The sequence below is a fragment of the Chelon labrosus genome, assembly GCF_963514085.1.
Source record: "Chelon labrosus genome assembly, chromosome: 17".
Taxonomy (NCBI): Eukaryota; Metazoa; Chordata; class Actinopteri; order Mugiliformes; family Mugilidae; genus Chelon; species Chelon labrosus.
The window spans coordinates 3814327-3838043 of record NC_140350.1 but is presented as its reverse complement, the minus strand read 5'-3'; the positions used below and the strand labels follow the sequence as shown (position 1 = coordinate 3838043).

The 23717-nt window shown below is 43.7% G+C and overlaps 1 protein-coding gene across 2 annotated transcripts in view; it reads left to right on the top strand.

Moving 5' to 3' along the window:
• Positions 1-23717, top strand: part of LOC311501981 (cell adhesion molecule DSCAML1-like) — a gene marked incomplete at both ends in the record, with an annotated part of 46950 nt that extends 23233 nt beyond the window's left edge. Inside the window, 30 exons of one of the 2 annotated variants that reach the window (XM_084564062.1) lie at positions 5279-5425; positions 5511-5789; positions 6904-7179; positions 7365-7661; positions 8177-8449; positions 9242-9526; positions 9668-9787; positions 9891-10067; positions 10584-10783; positions 11072-11168; positions 11255-11383; positions 11477-11644; positions 11757-11827; positions 11998-12238; positions 13160-13306; positions 14030-14185; positions 15906-16045; positions 18001-18154; positions 18707-18824; positions 18956-19119; positions 19224-19322; positions 19604-19792; positions 20147-20434; positions 20536-20691; positions 20819-20849; positions 20960-21078; positions 21182-21334; positions 21879-22079; positions 22220-22531; positions 23284-23717. In XM_084564062.1, coding sequence (XP_084420188.1) covers positions 5279-5425; positions 5511-5789; positions 6904-7179; positions 7365-7661; positions 8177-8449; positions 9242-9526; positions 9668-9787; positions 9891-10067; positions 10584-10783; positions 11072-11168; positions 11255-11383; positions 11477-11644; positions 11757-11827; positions 11998-12238; positions 13160-13306; positions 14030-14185; positions 15906-16045; positions 18001-18154; positions 18707-18824; positions 18956-19119; positions 19224-19322; positions 19604-19792; positions 20147-20434; positions 20536-20691; positions 20819-20849; positions 20960-21078; positions 21182-21334; positions 21879-22079; positions 22220-22531; positions 23284-23717 — 5621 coding nt within the window. Of the gene's footprint in view, positions 1-5278; positions 5426-5510; positions 5790-6903; positions 7180-7364; positions 7662-8176; positions 8450-9241; positions 9527-9667; positions 9788-9890; positions 10068-10583; positions 10784-11071; positions 11169-11254; positions 11384-11476; positions 11645-11756; positions 11828-11997; positions 12239-13159; positions 13307-14029; positions 14186-15905; positions 16083-17929; positions 18155-18706; positions 18825-18955; positions 19120-19223; positions 19323-19603; positions 19793-20146; positions 20435-20535; positions 20692-20818; positions 20850-20959; positions 21079-21181; positions 21335-21878; positions 22080-22219; positions 22532-23283 lie in introns of both variants that reach the window. The other variant, XM_084564063.1, reaches the window with a different exon arrangement.

Genomic DNA, 23717 nt, shown 5'->3' with positions numbered 1-23717 from the left:
ATTTAATTGGCTGACACCTGCTTCTGCTTGGGCTTTTAATGTACACAGCAGAGAGAGGGGAGAGAGCAAACGGAGGGTGGAGTGGGCTCTCATTTTGAATACAGATGTAACACCCCTTTTTGCATAAAGGTTTGAAAGGAGTGGAGAACACAGACATGGACTGTTATCACCTCCCCAGTTTACCCTCCATCTTTCTCTCTGCTCTCCCCTTCCTCCTGTCTCCATTCTCTCTTCATTCTTGTTATCAAACTCAAGCCATTCCGCCGATGATGCACATTCCTCCACTGCAAAACTGGATTACTGACATTCATGGACTCCGTGGTGCTAATTTTAACACATAGTTTATTATTTTTTTGTGCCAGCAGGGAAATATTTTTTTGTCCTATTTAAAGCTTGGTAGGTGTTTCTCTGTGTGTACGAGTGTGTGTATGCGCCTTGCATGTCTGCATTTGTGAGCACCAAGCATATTCCGGCACTGCAGAGAATATCTCCGGAATACGCTGCGTTTTTTTCTTTCGTCTTCTTTCTGTGACAGTCACAGGTCTTTGATCCGCTCCTCCTCCCCTCTGTCTTCTCACCTTCTTTCAAATTCTTCTCCGCAACTTGCCGTACAGAGCAGAGGTATAAGGCAGAGATACAGAATGCAATTTTTATTAAGTCAAACCATGAATACAGTATATCTTTATACTTATCTCAAAATCAATCTGTTGCTCAAGAGAACTTATTTGTCACATTAAAATGCCTAATAAATATTTGGCGTTCGTGTATGTGCCGCTTCATTTGTGGGTATTTTGGGGAAATCTGGAGATCATACCTTTGCCAGTTAGAGGGCTCTAGCAAAATATTTGCTTATTATCAAGATTAGATTGTGTTATGTTTGTCAAATAAATTCATATTTTTTATCGTTCAATTTACATCGCCAAAGAATTTTTAGAATAAATGTCTCCTTCACAGTTTCATTACAAAACAAACCCTGAACGACCCTACAGCTATGATGCATAATGTTTCATATTAAAACCTCAGTCAAATGACGCACGCAAGGACGGTGAGAACTTCCCAGTTTTCTTTTCAAGAATAAGAGTAGTTGTTTTAAATCAATTTCCATCCGTCTTCTAACTTTCAACCGTATCTCTTTAATGGTTAAACATGGTGCTCCTGGCTTTTCCGTGACAGTTTATATTGTTGTCCATTTGTAAAGAACAAATACCTTTGACTTCTCCTTGTGCTACCTTATAACCGTCATAATGAGCACTAACCTTCATTTAAGTGTAAAAGCCCTTCGAGGCAAGGAACCACTGCCTTTGACCATCAACAGCGTTGAGTAAGACGAGGACTCCAGGGATCAGATTGTAGTGATCCGCCAGAAGGAAAACCGGGATGTGCGTTCGATAGCTCATTAGCCTTTTCCAAACTGATTAGATATGGTCCATACAGGGAAATCCCAAAGGAACACCAGTGATTTTATTCAGAACTATAAGTACTTCATGTTCATACCTTTTTTAAAAAAAAAAAATTTCATTGTTTGTACACATGAAAACCTGGGCAGGTTTTTGCTTAAGATAATTCTTGCTATTAGATGTAAATGGTTGTCTTCTCAGATAGACTCGTCTAATCTAGATAGAGTGGAAATTTGGTCATCTAAAGCATGTAGGTCAGATCCACTTCCAAGAGCTAAATTTGAGGGTACCAAAGTCCATCTTAGTTTTCAAATGGCTCATGAAACACTTAATGGTCCAGTATTTTAGCCTAGCTTTGGAGAAGTAGACTGTCTTTGAAACTTCTGAACTTAATTTTTGTTAAATATTTGTGATTGGATACAAACGTTCTTGCATGTAAAAAGCTATATTTAGCAACTTCACACTGATCCTATATTTTCTATTAATTTACCGACTTCTACAGGCAGTTTGTCGGTACACTTTTTGCATTCACACTACACCGAGGGTTTCACTATTTTGTCCTTGATGACTGTAAACACGTTGCGCTTTAATAATTGCTGGAAGTACACCGAAATCGTAACAGGATGGCTGTGGGAAGACCCTAGCAACAGGGAGAGGATGAAGAAAGCGTGAGAGTGGGAGGGAGGGGGAAAGATGCAGAACATCAATAAATAATGGCCCCACTGAGGAGGTGGAAATATGGGCCTCGTTATCTTTGCGCCGACGCCTTCATTTGCATGTGAGAAAATGAGGCTGCTACAATCTCGCACACGCGGTGCACAGAAACACACGGGCTACAGTATATATCCTATTTATAGACTATGTCATGATTTTATTTTGTCCTATTCTCCCTCTCACATTTATACTTCCATTATTTCCCTTTTTCTTTCCCCTCTTTGGAATTTGTTACAGCAGCAGCTTGTCTAGTCTGCTCTGTGACTATGAGGCTGCTGGTATTATGGCGGATTAAAAAATAAAGTGAAAGCAAACCTTTATTACACAAGAGAGGTTTGCTAGGGACATTCATTTGAGTAATGCCCTCTTTTTTACATTACAGGTTATACACAAGGTAGTTACCCAGTTTAACACTACTGAGTAGTCAGCTAGAGCAAGTGGCTCTGCTAATTGCAATTATAGGCCTCAAAATACAGACTTTAATGTTTCTTTTTGTGGAATTATATTACCGTAGTTTATCTGAATGTAAGAACATTATAGATTTCAAATAAAACAAAACAAAAATAAAAATCTGGAAAAGGTATGGGAGGGTGTAGGATAATATCTGTTTTTGTTAGGAGGAAGAAAATACAGTCAAGTTTTCTTGGCGATGTATGTACTGTTCAGATGAAATACTGTGTCTTCTTGTTCAGATACATACTGTAACATTTTGCAATAATAATTTTCCTGAACCAGTAGTTACAAAACAAAATTAAAACAGTTCCCGTCTGGACCCCATCTGCATCCGAAAATCATGAACAGTTTTACACAATAGTTTTTTCCATGAGTGCATCTCATTGAGACTGACCAAACTCACACGAGCGCCAACAATGTCTCCGTCCTCTAGGCGATGCAGCTTCTTTCAAAGAGCTTCTTTTTCGGGTGAGAGGACTCTGTAAAGATTCATTTATACTCAATAAAAAAAAGACTTTAACCTTTAACATTTTCTGAGATGGCTTTTAAAGGATCTTTTTTTTATCTAATGGTTCTTGGTTCTTCGAATGCACAGCTACTAACAGATTCTTCTTAAAATGCAAAAATTGCACTAGGATTAAATCCCAGTATTTCGGTTTTAGCTGTGTGTTTTTTGGTGCGATTCTTTGCTCAGCGGTTTCTAAACAGTCATCAGTTAGGACCTTCATGTCTTTAATCCAGATTAAATGAAACAACATGAATATTTGAGACGAGTTCTTAGATACTAAGGGAACATAGGCAGGTTCAAGTCGAGGACAAATTAAAGGTTTATGTATAAATGTCAAGTACTTCATATGAAGTAGACACAACTGGAAAAAAATTACGCAACACCATCAGCTCTACTTAGATTGCTGGTATTCATAGATTTCTGCATGTTTAGCTGCAGCTGTATGTGTGTATGATTCACATTTGCTCTATTTCTAGTTATCTAGTCAAGTCAGCATGAATAAAAGCTGAGGGAGCAGTGATTTAGGATTTAGTAATTAATATTTTACTCCGTCTGCCACTCTGCTTAGAGACTGAGAGCAAGAGACAGGGCAAGAGAGAGAGAGAGAAAGAGGAAAAGGGTGAGACAGACGATAAGAGGGGTCACACATAGACATGAAGAGTGTCAACTAAAGATAGACTGATTCTATGAACAAACCACTCAGTTAAGATGGACAGATAGTGAGAGGAATATTGTGATTGTGTAATCAGTGGGTTTTTTTTTTCAGAGGATGCAGATGGAATGAGTTCAGTCGTCTGCTGGAGACAGAGACAGAAAGTATTGCTTTGACAGATCCAGCTGACTCTCTCTCGCTCTCTCTCTCTGTCTCGCCCTGCCTATGTCAGAGTGTTGTGACAGGCAAGTCGTCGGTGTTGTGGGAGTAGCAGTCTTAAAGTGCTCATTATCCTGTAAGGCTTCATTCTGGGGGGCAAACAAAGGCTGCTGTGAAATTGCAGCCTGTGCCTCCTCTCAGGTCACACGGTATATTGGATGCAAACACATGCACAGTCCGTAACTGCTACCTTCAGTACGTCGGCTCAACCCTCTGCAGCAACCCTGACAAACAGAGACCTTGTAGATAAAATATTGATGCTGATAAACACACAGGTGCATGTAAAAACAGCCAGTTCAGCTGCTGCCGTGTAGTTTGGTTTTTAAAGACACATGTGATAACTAAAGCTTATTAATTTATGCTTATAAACTAACCTCACTGTACAGCGGCAGCCATTTTGAATCACGCTTACAGTGAGCTGTGAGGTAATTGCTGTTGCATATGTTTAAAGGTCCCATGAAATAGGATGGCTTTATTAATATGATATATTTTCTGTAATCAGGATGTTAGGGCGCCCCGCCCTAAGAAAATACATCACACTAATAAAGCCATCCTATTTCCACTCTGAGGGATCAAAGTCGCTTTTTAATTATGGAGAAAATGGCAGTTTAATTTGGTAGAATGGATAAAATTACTAGATTGTTGAAAGGTGTGATGACTTTATTGGCTGAAGCCTGTTAACACGAAATCACAAACAATGATACCTAAAGTACATCCCCTTGATCTATGCGATACACTGATTTCAGTAGAGCTTTGAAATGACAAATGTGTCAGTTGGGGCAAATGGGTCTTGTGACATTTGGGAAAAAGAAAGTGAAAGACAGTGCATATGTTCCTGTATGCTGAGAATAATAAACGATTCCACACCTGGAACTAAACTGATTTCTATCTTACTTCTACTTGTCTTCCTGAGATCATCTCCTGTCACATAGAGGCACATTGGGGCTAAGGTTAGTTTTAGATAGTGTGAAGATGAGAGTGTGGTGCATAAGAGTTATATATTGTGTGTAGAGGGAGATAGTAAATCTGTCTACGCTCTGACTATGCGTGGTGTAAGTGACCGCTGTGTGTCCTCCAGGTCTTGAAAGAGTGCCAACTTTTGAGAGGCAGCATTATTAGGCAGGTAGTGCCAACTGTTCAGGCAGCTGTTTGTTCTTAGAACAATACGGTTTTGCTTTAAGCACAATGGAACTGTACCAGAGTGATCATCTTAAGAAAGTATGAGAGTGGGAGGGAGGTGGAACGTTTTTTTTTACTGTTCCAGTTCCTTTAATGGACGTTTCTGCTTGTGTTCCGTTTGAGAAATTTAATATTTTTTGAATGTGTCTTTCTCAGGTAACAGGTTCTCACTGACCTCCTTTGGGGCTCTATACATCTCTGATGTCCAGAAGGAGGATGCCCTCTCCACATACCGCTGCATCACCAAACATAAGTACAGTGGAGAAACGCGGCAAAGCAATGGAGCCAGGCTCTCTGTGATGGGTGAGCAGCTTGGTGTTGTCACTTTACTCTTTGTTATATTCCTCTTTGCCTTGACAAAAAATGTAACCCCATCTCTGCCCTCCAGACCCCAACGAGTCCTCACCCACCATCCTGGACAGTTTTCAAGCAGGGGAGGTTTATGCAGGCCAAAGTATTGAGCTCCCTTGCATCGCGGGAGGTTACCCCAGCCCCACCGTTCGCTGGCTGAAAGATGGTCGCTCGCTGCCCTCAGATGCCCGCTGGACACGGCGTTTGACAGGGCTGACCATCAGTGACCTGAGGCAGGAGGACAGCGGCAGCTATGCCTGCGAGGTCACCAACAGTTTTGGCTCAAAGGAGGTGTCTGGACAGCTTCACGTTATAGGTGTGTGAGCACGATGACACACTCACACACTCACAACAACCTGACAGACTCCCACGCTGTCTTTTCAGTGTATCGGCCTGGCAGACAGACACATTTATGAACTCCATTTTTTTTGGTTTGAGGCACACATGTAAGTTGCACCTCAAGAGTGACTGTAACAAACATGTGTGTGAGCTGTATGATGCCCCATCATATCAGGCCTTTAAGAGAGAGACAGGGCAGTAATTCATTGAGGCTGATTCCATAACACAGCTGCCAGCACTATTCACTATCAGAGAGAAGGAAGCTGAGGAAGACAGAGATAAAGACGAGGGGTCATGTGAGGGGCGAGCAGACATCCAGACAGTACTGGAATGACATTATCTACAATGTAATAACAAGATAACAAGAGAGGCTGAGATAAATGTACATTGTGCAAACTATACAAAGAAACAAAGGAAGAGAGGCGAGACAGAGGGAGAGAATAGAGAGGCGGTAGGCTTTGCCAGTGGGCACATCATGGCAGCACACTCTGTGACTCTGACAGGGTGAGGGGGGGTTGGGAGGCACAACGATGCCCCCCAGCATACACCACCAGCTGCCTTATTGCTCACTGACATTTGCACACACACACTCTCACACACAGATACACTTACACACAAAAGTGGACAGAGATGTGAAGAGATATCTCCAGCTGCTTTTTTAATGAGTCCGTCGAACTGATTGAGTCACTACTGCTGATTGCACTCTCTCTCTTTCTCCCTGTCTGTGTGTGCAAACGCCTACTGTATGCATTACCGTCATGTGTCATGTCTTACATCCAGTTTAAGGATTTTAGAGACACTTAGGTTTTAAATTTTGTTTGTTGATAAGTCATTGATGTTTTGCAAATCAGAAGCTAATAATAACGTGTAAATAGAGGAAGTTCAATTAGCCGATTTAATTCATTTCAAATTTTACGCTGAAAAAAATTCCAAACTGAACTGTAATATATTTGACAAAATAAAATTTTTAATAACAATATTTTTTGACAAACTGAATCGCTTTTTTTTTTTTACAGAAAATATATAAATATGAAGGATAGTGTAGACTTTACAGTTTTTACATTCTTTCTGACCTTACATCCTTCTCTCAGATCCACTACGAGTCACCTTGTCTCCTAAGAATCTGAAAACGGGCATCAGCAGTACACTGTTCTTCACTTGCACTGTGGAGGGCTCTCCAGAATACACCATCACCTGGTACAGGAACACGGAGCCAATCGTCCCTGACCAGCATATCTCCATCCAGGGACAACACAACGACACCCTGCAGATCACTGCAGCGCAGAAGTTCCACTCTGGGGCCTACCAGTGCTTTGCTTCCCGAAAGGGCCACACTGCTCAGGACTTTTCCATTATTCTGCTAGAGGGTATGTGGAGATTATAGAAACCGTCATCTTTAAAGTGAAATTTCCTTCTATTAATGTTGACTTTCAATGTTTATTTGAATGTTTTGCCACAGATACAAATATACACAATTACACATGAACCCAAGTTCTAACTTCTCACTTTTTATGTCCTCTGTTTTCCTCTGTCTTTCTCTGTCACCTCTCAGATGGTACTCCTCGTATTGTGTCTTCCTTCAGCGAGCGGGTGGTGAATCCCGGAGAGCCTTTTTCCCTCATGTGTGCCGCCAAAGGAGCCCCTCCCCCCTCCATCACCTGGACGCTGGACGATGAGCCTGTCGTGCGAGATTCCACCTACAAGACCAGCCAGTACACCCTGTCAGACGGCCTGACCGTGTCACACGTCAACGTCAGCAGCCCGCTCATTCGAGATGGAGGAGTGTATCGTTGCGTCGCACGCAACTCGGCCGGTAGCGCCGAGTACCAAGCGCGCATAAACGTAAGAGGTGCCTGTCTGCTTTTCAATATAAATGCACTCTACACCTGACTCTATACAAACAAGCAGGGACTAGTGAGAAATATAGATCACTTTGCATTTCACATAGTTCTTTCACCTATCTATCTATCTATCTATCTATCTATCTATCTATCTATCTATCTATCTATCTATCTATCTGTCTATCTATCTGTCTATCTGATTATCTATCTATCTATCTATCTATCTATCAAGAAAAATACACATATTCATTTAGATACAGAGAAATTCTGATTAGGCTAAAATCACCATATATCCTCAATCAGATTTAGAAAAGGGGGCATAACTAACCTCCCTCTCCACCTGTCAACTTGCCCCAATCACTCTATCCCTCAACCTTTATCTCTTCACCTCCCGTCCCCGTGGCTGCCCCCTTACTCTGCCATGACCTCCTTCACCTCCCTCCTCATCTGCACCTTTCTCCGACCTCTGTGCCTCCCTCTGTCTCCTCCCTCCATCCCCTCCCTCTCTTCCCTGTGTCTCCAGGTCCACCTCGAATTAGACCCATGCGAGACATCACAGCAGTGGCGGGTAGGAACACCTATATAACGTGCCGTGTGATTGGGTACCCGTATTACTCCATCAAGTGGCTGAAGGACGGCATGCAGCTGCCTGATAATCATCGTCAAGTGGTGTTCGAGAACGGCACCCTGAGGCTTACGGACGTGCAGAAGGGCGCGGACGAGGGAACCTACTTGTGTAGTGTTTTGATCCAGCCCCAGGTGTCAATCAACCAGACCGTCCATGTTACTGTCAAAGGTAAGCATAACGAGAACAATAGCATTTTTGTAAATATACAATACATGTGTCTTACCAATCCAAATCGCTAGGATGTGCTGTAGCTTAGTCCTAGTATATTCCCAAAACAACTTTGAAGAGAATTCTTCCTTTGCCCATAGCCAAAACTGATACTTGAAACAGCTGTAAAAAATGGAATCACAAACATTTATCTAAAAACAAAGCTAAAAGGCAACTGGATTTCCAATCACCACCGTTGGTTCCTTTCAGACAGGTCGTGTTGGTAAAGTAACCATGATTTTGTGCTGCCAAAGTAAGCAATTTGGAGACATCAGTGTGCAAAGTTGTGCAACCTTTTAGAGATGCTTTTAGACATAGATATGTGTTGTGTGGGGATTGATTCATGTCTGTATTTTGTTTAGTCTGTGAGTGGGGTAACGATGGTAGCAGGGCAGCTGCAGAGGTGTTTAAGGGTGTGTGCATGTGCCTGTGTGTGAGTGTGTCTCTGATTTAATTAGATGAATAATAATGAAGCCTAGATTAAATCCCCCAGATGTCTCAGCTGTAGTACCCCCACCTCAACCTCCATTACTATGGCAACGGAATGACTTCCCCCTGCCAATTGGACTCTAACCAGAGCAGCTATTATGGGCTGCAGGAGATGGGGGCTGAAGGGGGGCTAGCGAAAAGGGGCCTGCTGGCCAATGACCTTCTCTCTCTCTAAGCATTGCTCCAGATGGCCACATTGCCACTCTTAAACATCTATTGCTGCCTTTATTCCACTAATTCTCTGCACTCTTCTTCTTACCCTAGTGCCACCGCTCATCCAGCCCTTCGATATCCCCTCTACCTCAGTGGGGAAGCTCATGTACATTGCCTGCGTGGTGTCATCTGGGGACATGCCCATACGCATCACCTGGCACAAAGACGGCCAGCTCATCGTGCCAGGCTCCGCCTCTGGCGTCGCAATAGAGACCAAAGAGTTCATGAGTTCCCTGCAAATCTCCAAGGTGACACTGAAGCACAATGGAAACTACACCTGCATTGCCAGCAATGCTGCTGCCACTGTCAGCTGGGAAAGACAGCTGATCGTTACTGGTGAGTGACTGAGCAAGGCGTCTGAGAGGATGGCATACCGATGATGAACTAGGCCGGCTGAAATGTGATAGCTACTGTGCAAAACATCCTAAAAATTTAAGTGTTTTAAGACTTTGTTTCTTTTATCTTTTCCTTCCCAAGTCCCGCCACGTTTTGTGGTGCAGCCCAACAACCAGGATTGTATCTATGGAAAAGCTGGAGTTCTCAACTGCTCTGTGGAGGGTTATCCACCCCCAAAAGTCATGTGGAAACATGCCAAAGGTAAAATCAGCACATCATCTTTACAACATCGTAGGAATAACATCACGCGAACAAGGAAAAATGAAGACAGTGACATGCATTTGCTTTGTGTTGTGTCCTGAAGGTGTAGGAAACCCTCAGCAGTACCATCCTGTCCCACTAACTGGCCGCATCCAGATCATGTCAAATGGCTCTCTGCTTATTCGACATGTTCTTGAGGACGACCGGGGGTACTACCTCTGTCAGGCCTCTAACGGAGTGGGCTCAGACATCAGTAAAAGCATGATCCTTACTGTCAAGAGTAAGTGTCAATCAGTTTTTTTCTTTGGCAAAAACCTGCTTCCTTTCATAATAAGTCTCAGCTTTTTGGACAGGAATCAGGCCTTATAAGATGCACTTTTGCCCCAGGCTAGTGTGGCCTGTACTGAACAAACCTTGTCTGTGTCCTGCACATCCTCTATTGATTGATGAGTTCTGGCTGTTGGTCTATGTGCTCCCAAATGTTTGGTGGGGAAAAGGGCTGATGAATTAGTGATGAAAACAAAACCACAGGAACCCCTTCAATCAATAATCTATGTCTGAGGAACCAAGGAAGAAGAAAAGCAGAGGAATGGGAAGAAGAAAAGGCAGACAGGGGGAGGTGATGTAAGAGGGCCAGTGGGGCTTGAAGCGTGAAATGAAAATGGAGAATGAAGGGGAGAAATAGAGATGTCTATACATCTGTAACATATCCTCAGTTTCCTGTCCCCATTCCTTCATCTCATTATTGCATATAAAACTATTAGTCACACTGACGCGTGTCTGTGATTCTGCTCAGTTCCTGCCATGATCACCAGCCACCCCAACACCACCATGGCGAGGAAGGGCCAGACCAAGGAGCTGAACTGCACTGCACGAGGCGAGCAACCCATTATTATCCGCTGGGAGAGAGGAGACACAGTCATCGACGCAGAGAGAAACCCCCGGTACTCCATCACCATCAACAAGAAGGGTGATGAAGTCATCTCCACCCTAAAGGTCAGATACAGAATACCAATCCACCTTGAACTATCAGTCCTAACCCTAACCCGAAGTGAGAGATATTTTTGGGTCCTGTTAAGATTAGTTAATTTGCTCTTGTGTTTGGAGAGTATGGTTAACATTTTCCCCTGTTTTCCAGTCCTGAAATGTTGCTTATGGAAATTATTTTAAATGTGATTTATTGTGTTATGTTATCGGATTTCTAAGGTTGTTATAACTGCTGTGGGCTGTGTTCTACATGTTTTGTCACATTAAAACTTTTCCTGTTTGTGTTGATGCTCACAGCTAAACCCAGCTGAGCGAGGAGACTCTGTCTTCTTCTCTTGTCACGCCATTAACTCTTATGGAGAGGGTCGAGGGCTCATCCAACTCACTGTGCAAGGTATTTCTACACAACATACTGCCTCACAAACTTCTTTGATTTACTGGGGGCGGTGATTCTGACAGTGGCGATGATCTCCCACACAGAACCACCAGATCCTCCTGAGTTAGAAGTGAGGGAGGTGAAGGACAGGAGTATGAACCTGCGCTGGATTCAAAGGTTTGATGGCAACAGCATCATCACCAGCTATGACATTGAGTACAAGAACAAGTCAGGTAGCTATCCAAAAAAAGCCTAAGCCTGAGCTTTCATGTCAGATTTTTTTAGGATATGTCTCAAAAAAGCTGAAATCTTTCTGCATTTGATAGATTCCTGGGATCACATGTACACAACTAGGAACATCTCACCAACCAACAATCAGGCAAACATTGTAGAGCTGCACCCGGCCTGTGTTTACAGCATTCGCATGTACTCCTACAACAAGATTGGCCGCAGCCTTCCCAGCAAAGAGCTAACAATCAGCACTGAAGAAGCCCGTAAGTGACTGTTTTCTTCTCCAAAAGTCAGATCATTCTTATGTCCGTCTTTCTTTTTTTCTCTGTATGGAATAGAACTATGAACATTAAAAATCACTTTTGACATTGACAGCACCTGATGGACCACCAATGGACGTAATCCTTCAACCAATGACATCCCAGAGCATACGCGTTACATGGAGGGTAAAGTCACAGAGTTTACATTTACTTTTTCATTTATTAAAATGCATCTATCACTAGAAAATACCAAATGACCATGCACCTCTCTATGTATTTTTAGTTAAGCTATTACAATAATTGGTAGACAAACTCCAAAATAAAACCTTTTTCTTTTTTTTTTCCAAAACTTTCAGGCTCCAAAGAAAGAGCTGCAGAACGGGGTGATCCGCGGCTATCAGATTGGTTACAGAGAGAACGGTCCAGGTAGCAACGGCCAGTACAGCATAGTGGAGATGAAAGCTACGGGGGACAGTGAAGTGTACACTTTGGACAACCTAAAGAAGTTTGCCCAGTACGGGGTAGTGGTCCAAGCCTTCAACAGGGCCGGGACAGGCCCATCCAGTACTGAGATCAACGCTACCACGCTAGAAGATGGTAGGAACAGTAGACTGCTAGATTCAGTGTGGGAAGAAATGAGGGAGGGCAGCTATAAGAAATGAATACCTTTTGATTTGTCGAGTAATATAGTCAAATACAACAAGACGCACAAGATAACAAACACATCAAGGAATACACACATACATGTAGACACACATGCTCAAACAAAATGGTAGAAATGAATTTGCAGCACATCCCCCATTATTCTTTCTACTTTAATTAGCACCCTCATTAGGCTGGTGGAGAGCGAGAGATGAACAAGAAACCCTATTACTCTCTAAATGTCTGCCCACTCTACCTCCTTTTCTTGTCTTCCTCTTCTTCCCGTTGGTTCCCTCCTCATCCTTCTTATGGCTCTTCTGCCTATTATATGTGTTTTTATTTCTTATATATATATTCTTTAATGAACCCTTCCTGTTTAAGTGGAAAGCAATGATAGATACCCAGAGAGATGGTAATTGCCCGAGCAGGTATTCTGAAGCTGCCCCTACAACTGCAGTTAGCTTTAAGATGAACATTGTCTTCCTCCGGTTTTTATCCTCCACAGCTCAGCTCACTCCACCCTCCTCATCTTCATTTTAACCCCTTAGGTGTAACTGCTTTACTATTCATGTTCCTGTATCAGTGCTCTTCCTCCCCTCCATCAACCCCCCACTACTTCTCCTCTCTAAAAGCCAGGAGCGAACAAGGAGCTATTTAGAGCTAATTTGAGCTTATTTGACTGATTTATTTCAGCAGAGGTTTCCTGTGGTTTGTGGTTTTGAGTTATCATTAATTATCAGTGCTTCAGTTGCTATGCTAGATAGGTCAAATCTTCTTAGCAACAGCAGGGTTTTAGACCAGTAAAAACCAGGAGAACAGCTCCAGTACTCGTATTTCAAGTATGCAGTACTAATACTTACACTGTGTCTTCTCCAGTGCCCAGCGAGCCTCCACAGAACGTGAGAGCAATCTCTGTGACATCGGACGAAGCGGTAATCACATGGGCAGAGCCTCCACGGCTGACGCTGCACGGTGTGCTGAAAGGCTACCGGGTTGTGTTTTGGTCCCTCTTCCCTGACGGAGGTGGGTGCTGTGGGGGCCAGGCCCAGTGGCCAATGCAGAGTAATTATCACCTATCTCATTCTAAAATTCACCAACCCACCCTCCCACTCACTTACCTCGCTGTCAGTGCTGTGAGTCAGAACGTGTTAATGTGTGTCCACACCTTTCTCATGAAGCACTTCCTGTTCCTGTGTATCTTTGAACGTGTCCGTGTTTGTCCTAGTGGCTTTGTGTAAGGCTGAGATTTTTAAGACCATCAATACCGATGGTCAGATAGATTACGTGCTGCAGTTGAATGTTAGTGTGTGAAGATGTTTGTGCAACCATGTCTCCTAAAAACTGAATTTGCATAAAACTAATAAGCATTTGCTAAATATTGCAAATTCCTTAATCAACTTAAACATTCAAATACATTTATCTGCAACATGTTTATTGGCAGTGCAAAAGCAGCATACACAATGTGCTCTTTGTGTGTGTTTATTTGTTCTTCCTAAAGCATCAACTTTTTAAAAAACATGGACAACCCTTTTAACATTTACTGTATATTTAGAAATGTCCACCCTATGCCCTTCAGCTGCTGCCTTGTGATCCAGGCAGTAATCATATTCCTTGCCAAATTTATTAAGCAAAATCAATCAGTTGCATGTAAATACATTTTGTAGGAGACAGAGTTGGTCTGTGTCGTCTGTCCAGAAAACCAACAGTACTCTCTAAAACACGCTTTCCTCACCTGTTCTACCTCAGAATGGGGTGAAATGCAGAATATCACCACCACGCGTGAACAGGTGGAGTTGCGAGGGCTTGAGAAGTTCACCAACTACAGTGTACAGGTGCTCGCCTACACACAAGCTGGAGATGGGGTCCGCAGCAATGTCCTGTATATCCAAACCCGAGAGGATCGTGAGTATACAATTTCTAATTTATTTGTTTATATGTGTATGCAGTGCACCAGTAGAGGGGTGAGAGAAATGGGAAATGGGAGGGAGGTAGATAAAACGGGGCCCAGGATTGTATCTCAAACCCACGACAAAAGCCCATTTATGCAGGGAAGCTCCATTAGCAGTGCTAATGAGAATTAAGAGGCTTTGGGCCCACGGCTCTGGGCTGAGGGAGGGCTGGCAGGGCATACTGGGTGAGGAGGAGGAGGGGTGCTCTCTGAGCGTATAGCATCCAGGAGTCAGCCCTCGGCCCGGGCCTGCACCCTCTCCACCAGCACTCTTGCCATAGGCATAGGGATTAACTTCTCTTGGATTAGAGAGAATTAATTTTGTGCTTACACCATTGGAGGCGGGATTACAGCCAGATCCATGTCTCTTTATAGAGGAGGAGGAGGGGCCTGAGGGTTGAAGATGGAAAGATAAAAAGATCACAGAGTTTATTTTTGTCTGACAAGAAATAAGAAATATTATTAACTAAAAAGTAATAGCCAAGATTTTTTTAAAACCAGTTTAATGTAGACTGTTTGAATTTGCTTGAGCATTGTAGAATTTTCCTGTGACATCTCGTCCCCTGATTGGCGCAGCAGTATATAATGAATTTATCAAGATGGGGCTGTTACCTCAGGACTCTTTTCTTCGTCATCACTTGGGTCATGCTGGCTATGCGGCAGACTATCTATCTGTTTGTCTGTCTGGAGTCCTGGGCAGATATTGGGCACCAGATGGGACTCCCCCCTCCCCATATACACATGCACACACACACCACACACACTCATTGCCACTCCTACTTTGACATGGAGGTCCAGTTATGATAATGATGACTGCCTCTTCTGCTCCTCCCTGCTGCCAACATTGGCATCATTGCTCCCAAAGGAACTGCACCTACGATTGTCACCATTCTTTCATCCCCGCCTCTTCCTTTAAAGCCTCTCTTGCTACAGCCATCCTTTCTGAGGTTTTGTGGTTTTGTGATCGTGTATAGGATGCAGCAGTCTGAGGGAATAGATCGGCTGAATTACTTGACTAAGGGGCCTCCTAATGAAGAAAAAGAAAGAGTTGGGGGATGGATTTAGAGGGCTAGGTTTTACACTGTGGCAATCTCTTTCTGTAGCCCCCAGATGAGGCCCACTGCCAGGCCCAAGTTATATTTATGGAGGGGTTTGAATGGGCTTGATAGTGTGAACCCTATACTGTAAGACCCACGTGACCAAACCCCCAGTGTTCTCCTTTCACAGTATCCAGTGTCCTGGTGTGTTTTTGTTAAGTTTGCATCTTTTTTAAACCCTTCTTGTACCATCATCTTGTAATCAGAGTATTAAATGGTGTCCATTGTCAAGCTGAAGTGGCTAGCAGAGGATCAGACACTAATGTCTAATCTGTTGGCGAGTTTGAGAGTTAAGAGAACGCTGGGTGTCACAGAGTCAGAACTGCTGACCAATGTCTGAATGAACATATGTCACAGCCGTCCACACCAAAGGGAGTTCTTCCAAGTCCTCCCAGAGCGGCTTAGCACGGGATAAGACTACCAATCTGCAAACAAGCCAGCTCACTTTAATAGGCATCCAGCACCCAGCGTGTGCCTGCGCAGACACAAAAACACACAGATGCACACACACATTTAGGCATTCCTTCCATGCTGATGTTGCTATGTGGTGTTTTTTTGTGTTTGTTTATTTTTATAGTTCCTGGTCCACCAGCTGGCATCAAGGCAGTTCCCTCCTCTCCGAACAGTGTGGTCGTGTCCTGGTTACCTCCTCTCAAACCTAATGGTGTTATCCGCAAGTACACCATCTACTGCTCCAGTCCAGGATCTGGACAGCCAGTAAGTCTCTCTTCTCTGGGTGTGACTCACAAGGGGCGTGTAAGAAATGTTTGAGGTGATAAAAATCTACCAACAGAAATAATTAATCTGTAACCTGTATCATTAGTTGCACCTATAAATATGTGTGTGTGTGTGTGTGTGTGTGTATCTTTGCGCATGTCTCTCTTTCACCGTGTTTGCACCATCGCTTTATTTCCTGCCCTCCCAGATGAACAGATGAGGTTGTCTTGGCAACGTGATGAGACGTAGATATGCAAATGAGGCAGAGAACCAGCTCACACATGCACACTGCCGCATCAGAAACACACACGCAGACATCGCATTTCAACATTTTCTATTTATACACGTACGTGCGGCATTTCAATTGTGGTTAGATCATGTGCACACAAACACCAGCACACGGTGAAGTCTGATATCAGGCTAGAATCTCACTTTCTTATTATTCACAAATACTCCTCCCTCTCTGTGCATGAGTGCCATGTAAATGAGCACGAGCAGGGAGGCAGGAGGGAGGAAGGGAGGGGGGAAAGGAGGTTGAGCGAGAAAAAGAGACACACCATTAGAGGTAGGGAGAGACCGAGGGGAAATGAGAGAAAAAGAGAGGGATGACGGGAGAGAGGGGGAAGAGAGAGAGTGAGAGACAGGCAGGGTAGTAGGGAGGAGCAGGGGAGGGTATCAGTCACATCAAGATGAGAGTGCTTTTGTCCGTCTTTTCATTATCTCCCTGTATCACTCCCTGGATCACCACAACACCACCACAATGCTGGAGGAATGTTTGAACCCCCTTCACACACACACACACACACACACACACACTTACTCAAACACATCCTCCCTTCTCCGCCTCCCCTCTGTCCCTCCATCCTTTCCTCTCCTCTTCACTGAGCTAGACAGAGAGGGATAGAGGGAAAAGAGGGGAAAGCAGGAAAAGCAAATGGAAGGAATTGAAGATGAACACTGAGAGATGAACAGATTAAAGAGATAGAACGGAGGATCATCTTGAGAGACAACTGTGTTTTTGTGCACGCACTGCCATGTGTGTCTCTGTATGCCTGCAGGTGCATGTGTTCCTGCTCAAAGATGTGTTTCAAGGAAAAACGGACACGAAAAATCATTTAATCCAGCACTAAGGCCTAAAATAATATTTACTATTATTATTAATGTGAAATTTATCTCTTAAAATATGATTTTCTTTCATCTATATAATGTTTTTAATTAATTTCAATCTTCAGAATATTAAAAATAGTCATTATTTTGTGCCGTGCGACCCAACACATTATTTGTCCCGTCGCCCACTCAAAATAATTTAATTTGTGTGTTATTAAAAATAACGTATTTCTACTGTAGTTTAAGTTGTAACTTGTTGTTTTGCGTGCGTCAGGAGCTAAGACGGGCCTCCCGCTTTTCAGGAAGATAGATGATGAAGAATGATGATTTGAAGATAGAAAATTTAAAATAAAATGGTCACACTCAGTTGGTCTTCGGCTTTTCCTTCCCTTCTAAAATGCCTTTAACTTAAAACCGGGATTAAAACAGTTTGTGTTTTTCTCCCCTGGACATATCTCTGGACAATTTCCGAGAAACAGAAAAGTGTTACGAAAGCAGTTGTGTAGCCCTTTCTCAAGGAAGAGATAAGGAAAATGTTTACACTCAGTAAAGAAGTGAACAGGAAAAGGTTTAAATGGTATAATGAATGATGTCCTAATTGCATTTAGCTAATTGCTCATTGTGCATTTTCTGCAAAACACTTTGAAAGGAGGACAGAGCCAGTGTTAATGTTCCTACTATAACACACATCTTAACATGTTTTATCTCAATACACATTCGAGCTTTAAAATGTGATACATTTCTTTAGTCTGGTCAAGTTTTTAGGCCACAAGCCAGCACCAAGCCTGTCATATTTCCGTATTATTTCCGAGTTTTCTAATCATGACATTGCGTGCCCTCTGTTCCAGGCACCCAGTGAGTATGAGGCCAACCCAGAGATGCTCTTCTACCGTATCACGCACCTCACCCGTGGTAAACAATACCACATCTGGGCGGCAGCCGTGACAACTGCTGGCCGAGGCAACATCAGCTCAAAGGTCAACGTGGAGCCTGCTGGGAAAGGTGGGTCCTCCAGGCGAGCCTGTAGTGGAGGAGAAGGGTAAAGAGATTTGTGCAAAGGTTATGAGGCAGAGCGTTCAAAAGATGGCTATGAACCGGCAACATGATCTCCCTTTCACAGATCACTTTCATCACTCTCTCCTTCTCTATCTGTTTCCGCTCTCTGCTATTGATTGACAGCCGTAGTATTGATTGAGTAGTGGCTATGTTGCAAGAAACGCTGTTGTTAATTATGTGGTGATGAACAGGGCCTATCTAGTAAAATGACCCTTGGGGAGAGAAGTAGCGGGCAAGAATCAATAGAGGGGAGGATCTATGGAGAAAAGATAGACTGAAACTAAGAGGCTTGAGGAGGGGCCATTCTAAAACCCTACAGCTTCTTCAGGAGTAAGTAAAGGCCTGTCCCATCAAACAAGCTTGGCCACTTATTCAGCAGACAGACAGCCTAAACCACGAAGAAAGACATCTTGGTACATTTGGTATCATTTGAGTTCAAGAATACAGTATGTGTCATCTTTAATATATTCATCTTATTGTGTGTGTATTTGTTTGCAGTCCCAGCTAAGATCTTGTCCTTTGGCGGCACTGTGACAACACCCTGGATGAAGGAAGTCCGTCTGCCCTGCAGCTCAGTGGGAGAACCTGCCCCCACGATTAAATGGACCAAAGACAGGTCGGCGCTCATCATATACCATTTATAAGTCAGAAATCATGACTCATGCATATAGATACTGCTGCTTGATAAATATAACTCTCCCCAAGATGAAGTTGTTAACTCTCTGTGACCTGTCTGTTCTTTATCAGCGAGGACTCTGCCATTCCTGTGACAGCTGACAGTCAGCGGCAGATCTTATCCAACGGCACATTGGTGCTACGTTCAGTCAAAGCAGAGGATTCTGGGTACTACACCTGTACGGCCACTAACACCCTTGGCTTTGACACCATCATAGTCAATCTCGTGGTGCAAGGTAATAACAAGCAAGATATTAATCTGAGTGGAACTGACTGGGGGTATTTGATTTGTAGAGTTTCTTCTGTGTTGTTGAATCACTTTCTGTGTCTGTATATCCAGTTCCTCCTGACCAACCCCGTCTAACGGTCTCCACTACCTCCACCTCCTCCATCACCCTGGCTTGGATCCCTGGAGACAATGGAGGAAGCTCTATCAGAGGTATTCCCCTGACTAAATCTCTGCCCACCTTGCTGCTTCTTCAAGAACAAGTATTAGAAGTTGTGACAGATTATTTTAGTGTGCTTCACCCTCTTGTTATCAGTACAATGAGCTTGTGTTTCTGGGTAAAAAAGAAGTCAAGGTAAAGCTGACATATCTAATTTTAGCTCATTGTTGCCCCCTGGTGTCCAACACATGTAATTGCAACACTCATCCTTCAAAGCCTTTGTTGTGTTTTAAAGAGCTTGTGTTTAACTTAAAGCTGTGTTGTGCGCCTGCAGGATTTGTGCTGCAGTATTCGGTAGACAATACAGAGGAATGGAGGGATGTGTTTATTAGCTCCAGTGAACGTTCCTTCAGACTGGACAATCTTCGCTGTGGAACTTGGTACAAGGTCAAGTTGGCTGCCAAGAACAGCGTGGGCTCAGGACGGATCAGTGAGATCATTGAGGCTAAGACACATGGAAGAGGTGAGGGGTGAAGGCAAGGGAGCATTGAAGGCATTGAGTTAAACTGCCACCTTTTTCCTTTTTCGTTTGTTTTTATGGTGGTATGAATCAAGCCATGGCAGATTATGGGTAGTGAAAACATGTAACTGGAGCATGGTTTATCATTTGCAAGGAATTTGTTGGCTGTTTCATATTCGCATAGTCCTTTTTAAAGTAAATACTAATGTCTAATGATACCCACGGTAATATATTAAGTCATGATTAACCAGATATTAAGTCATTATTCATCACAGATAAACTGATGCTGCTTTATATTGCTTTGGTGGTATCATCACTCTCCCTCTAACCTACTCCTTGTTCTGTGTCTTTCTCCAGAACCAGTGTTCAACAAGGACCAGCCACTGCTCACGCACATCAACTCCACTCATGCAGGGCTCAACCTGCAGGGCTGGACCAGCGGCGGCTGCCCTATCACTGACCTGATGCTGGACTTTAGGCCCAAAGGCACCTGGGCCTGGCAGAGCCTCAAGGCCAACTCCACCACACAGCTCTTCCTCAGCGAGCTGCGTGAGGCCACCTGGTATGAGCTCAAAATGAAGGCCTGCAACAGTGCCGGGTGTGGCAACCAGAGCTCCCAGTTTGCTACCACTGACTATGATGGCAGTACGTGTTTCCTCCTGCAATTTTTCTCATCTGCAAATCTCTACCTGCGTGACCAGCTTTTCTAAATTGGACTTCACTTTCCTTCTCCTACTCTCGTATAGGTACAATCCCTCCCATTAAGTCAGCTCGTGGAGAGGGGGATGATGTTAAAAAGCTCTTCTCCATTGGCTCTCCTGTCATCCTGGTTACCCTGGGCGTTGCGTTGCTCTTCATTATTCGAAAGAAACGCAAGGAGAAGAGGCTTAAACGACTTAGAGGTGAGAGAAAGTAGAAGAGTTCTCAGATGATATTGTGTTTAATGGATTAATGTAACACAGTGTGACAAGTTGAAAGGATTATCTCCACAGCCAACTATAATCTAATTAAGATACTGTCTTCTTATAGATGCTAAGAGCCTTGCTGAGATGCTTATCAGGTAAGCAGCAACTCTCATTGCTTTTTATGACTACTGAACACAGGATATGATATTTGACATTGGTCGAAGAGACATCAGATTGAACACATTTGTCACTTCTCTGTGTGTAGCAAGAACAATCGCAGCATAGACACGCCTGTGAAGGGCCCTCCTCAAGGACCAAGGCTCCATATTGACATCCCGCGTGTTCAGCTTCTCATTGAGGACAAGGAAGGCATCAAACAGATAGGCATGTGTCCACATGTCAGCAACGCAACAACACCACATTCAGCCTTTGTCTGATTAGCTTTTTAATCTAACTGGTGCATTTTCTCCCATCTTGCCTACAACAGGAGAAGACAAGGCAGCAGTGCCAGTGACAGACACTGAGTTCAGCCAGTCAGTGAATCCTCAGAACTTCTGCACAGGCGTGTCTCTGCATCACCAAGCCCTTATCCAGAATTCAGGGCCTTTGATTGACATGTCAGACATCCGCCCTGGCACAAGTGAGTTTGTTTTTCTTTTTAAAGAAATAATTTTGTTATAAATGACAGCTTTATGCGAAAGAGGCTCAGGGATCTTCAGGTTTCCTTTGAAGTGGTGTTTGTATGGAATTTATCCATAGTCAGTTGTAAATGTACACTTAAGAATATTAACATTCAGTTTTGTTTTCCAATAGGGAACTCTGTCTGTTTTGCCGCTCTCTTCAAAGCTATAAGACTCCATTCATAAAAACAATCACTTTACCTTGCAGAAAACGGGAGTTGCTGGTTGTTTTAGGTGGTTAAAATACATTTTTCTCCAAATGTTGGGCGTGCCAACCACCATTTACTGTATGTGATAAACTGACTCATAGATAAGTACCTCATACAACCCTACTTCAAAGAAACCAAACTATCTCCTTAAATCTGAGTGAAAGCGTTGATCTCTTCACTGACACAAACTAAAGCCATGAAGATGATGAGACCCTTAAAGTTCTTGATGGTTAATGCAGGGATACACAGCCTGTGTAACATCAAGCTATTCTCTGATCTCTGTGAAATCTCCCAGACCCCGTCTCCAGGAAGAGCATAAAATCAGCTCACAGTTCCAGGAACAGATACTCCAGCCAGTGGACTCTGAGCCGACCGAGTCAGAGCCAGTCGACGGCCTCGGCACGGACTCTGACCTCAGACTGGCGGACGATGGGCTCTCATGGCATCACGGCCACTGAGAGTGACAGCTACAGCGCCAGCCTCTCACAAGACACAGGTGGGTCAAACCCAGCCCATACCACTGACATAACAATACTGAATAACACTACTAGTTTTCTATGTAGGAGAAGAAAAGTTTCGTTTGTTTTCAAATTTAATCGCAACTTCTACAAGTAAAGATGTACATTTTGTTTCCAGATAAGGGTCGGAACAGCATGGTGTCAACGGAGAGCGCCTCCTCCACCTACGAGGAGCTGGCTAGGGCCTACGAACACGCCAAGCTGGAGGAGCACCTGCAACACGCCAAGTTTACCATCACAGAGTGTTTCATCTCTGATAGCTCATCTGACCAAATGACAACAGGTACCAATGACCCGGCGGACAGCATGACCTCCCTCAGCACACCGTCCGAACCAGGCATCTGCCGCTTCACTGCATCGCCACCCAAACCGCAGGACTATGACCGCGGTAAAAATGTGGCTGTGCCCATTCCCCACCGCGCTAACAAAAGTAAGAAATCTCTGCTTTCTACATTTATTATCTTTGATTAATACATGCTCTTCATTATTTGGCTTTGCACTCAGTTCACACAGTACTATATCTTGTAAGACATTCAATATAAACAGCACATTCTTGTGTCTCCTACCTACAGTATGTACTGTAGGTAATCAATTACTTGACTGTGAGCAACAAATAATAAGGTCACGACTAAACTAGAAGCAGATAGGAGTTCATTTTCAGTGACTCCAAATGGAGACAAAATAGGACAAAAGACAAATAATGGAATATAAACCAAACAAATACTAATGTGTAGTGGGAATAAATTGATGTCTGTTAGTGTTGGGACGGGCGTCACAGTGGCGTGGTGGTTAGCACCGATGCCTCACAGCAAGAAGGTTCGAATCCAGGCCGACTGGGGCCTTTCTATGTGAAGCTTGTTCTCCCTGTGTCTGAGATAGGCTCCAGCCCCCTGTGAACTTTAACAGGACAAGCGGTTACAGACGATGAATGAATGAATGAAATAGGACATACCACAGAAAAGTTGAATAAAAACATTTTGGCAAATGAATGTAAACCTCTTGTAGTGCCATGGAAATACTTTAACTGTCCAACCTGAATTAAAGGCTACAAAGCTACACAAGGAAGCAATGTGTCTAATGGTTTTCTTACCATACACATCAAATAAAAAGTCATATACATTTGAGAGTCATTATGTAAGCAGACATAAATGTTTTTTTTTTAACTCTGCTGTCCTTTCTTAGGTGAATTCTGCAATCTACCCCTCTACATGAAGACGGACCCGTTCTTCCGCAAGCAAGGGGAGCTGCATGACCCGTGCCCAGCTGTACCACCGAGGGAAGCCTCAATCCGCAGCCTGACGCAGCGGGCGTATCACACCCAGGGCCGTCACAAGACTCTAGACCCTGCCAAGCAGCAGGCCCTGACACTGGGCCATTCTGGGCTGGGCAGCTTGGGTGCGAGCTCGGGCACTGCCACCTTGCCCCAAAGGACTCTCACCATGCCCAGCTCCAACAATGCAGCAACAGCTTCCACTTCCAGCACGAGCAGCAACCCCACCAACAGTAACAAAGTGGGGGGTTCCAGAGACTCGCTGCTAGAGAGCAGCTCCTCTGCACTGGGGAGACTGCAGAAACAAAGTGTGGGCGCTTACTCCAAGTCATACACACTGGTGTAG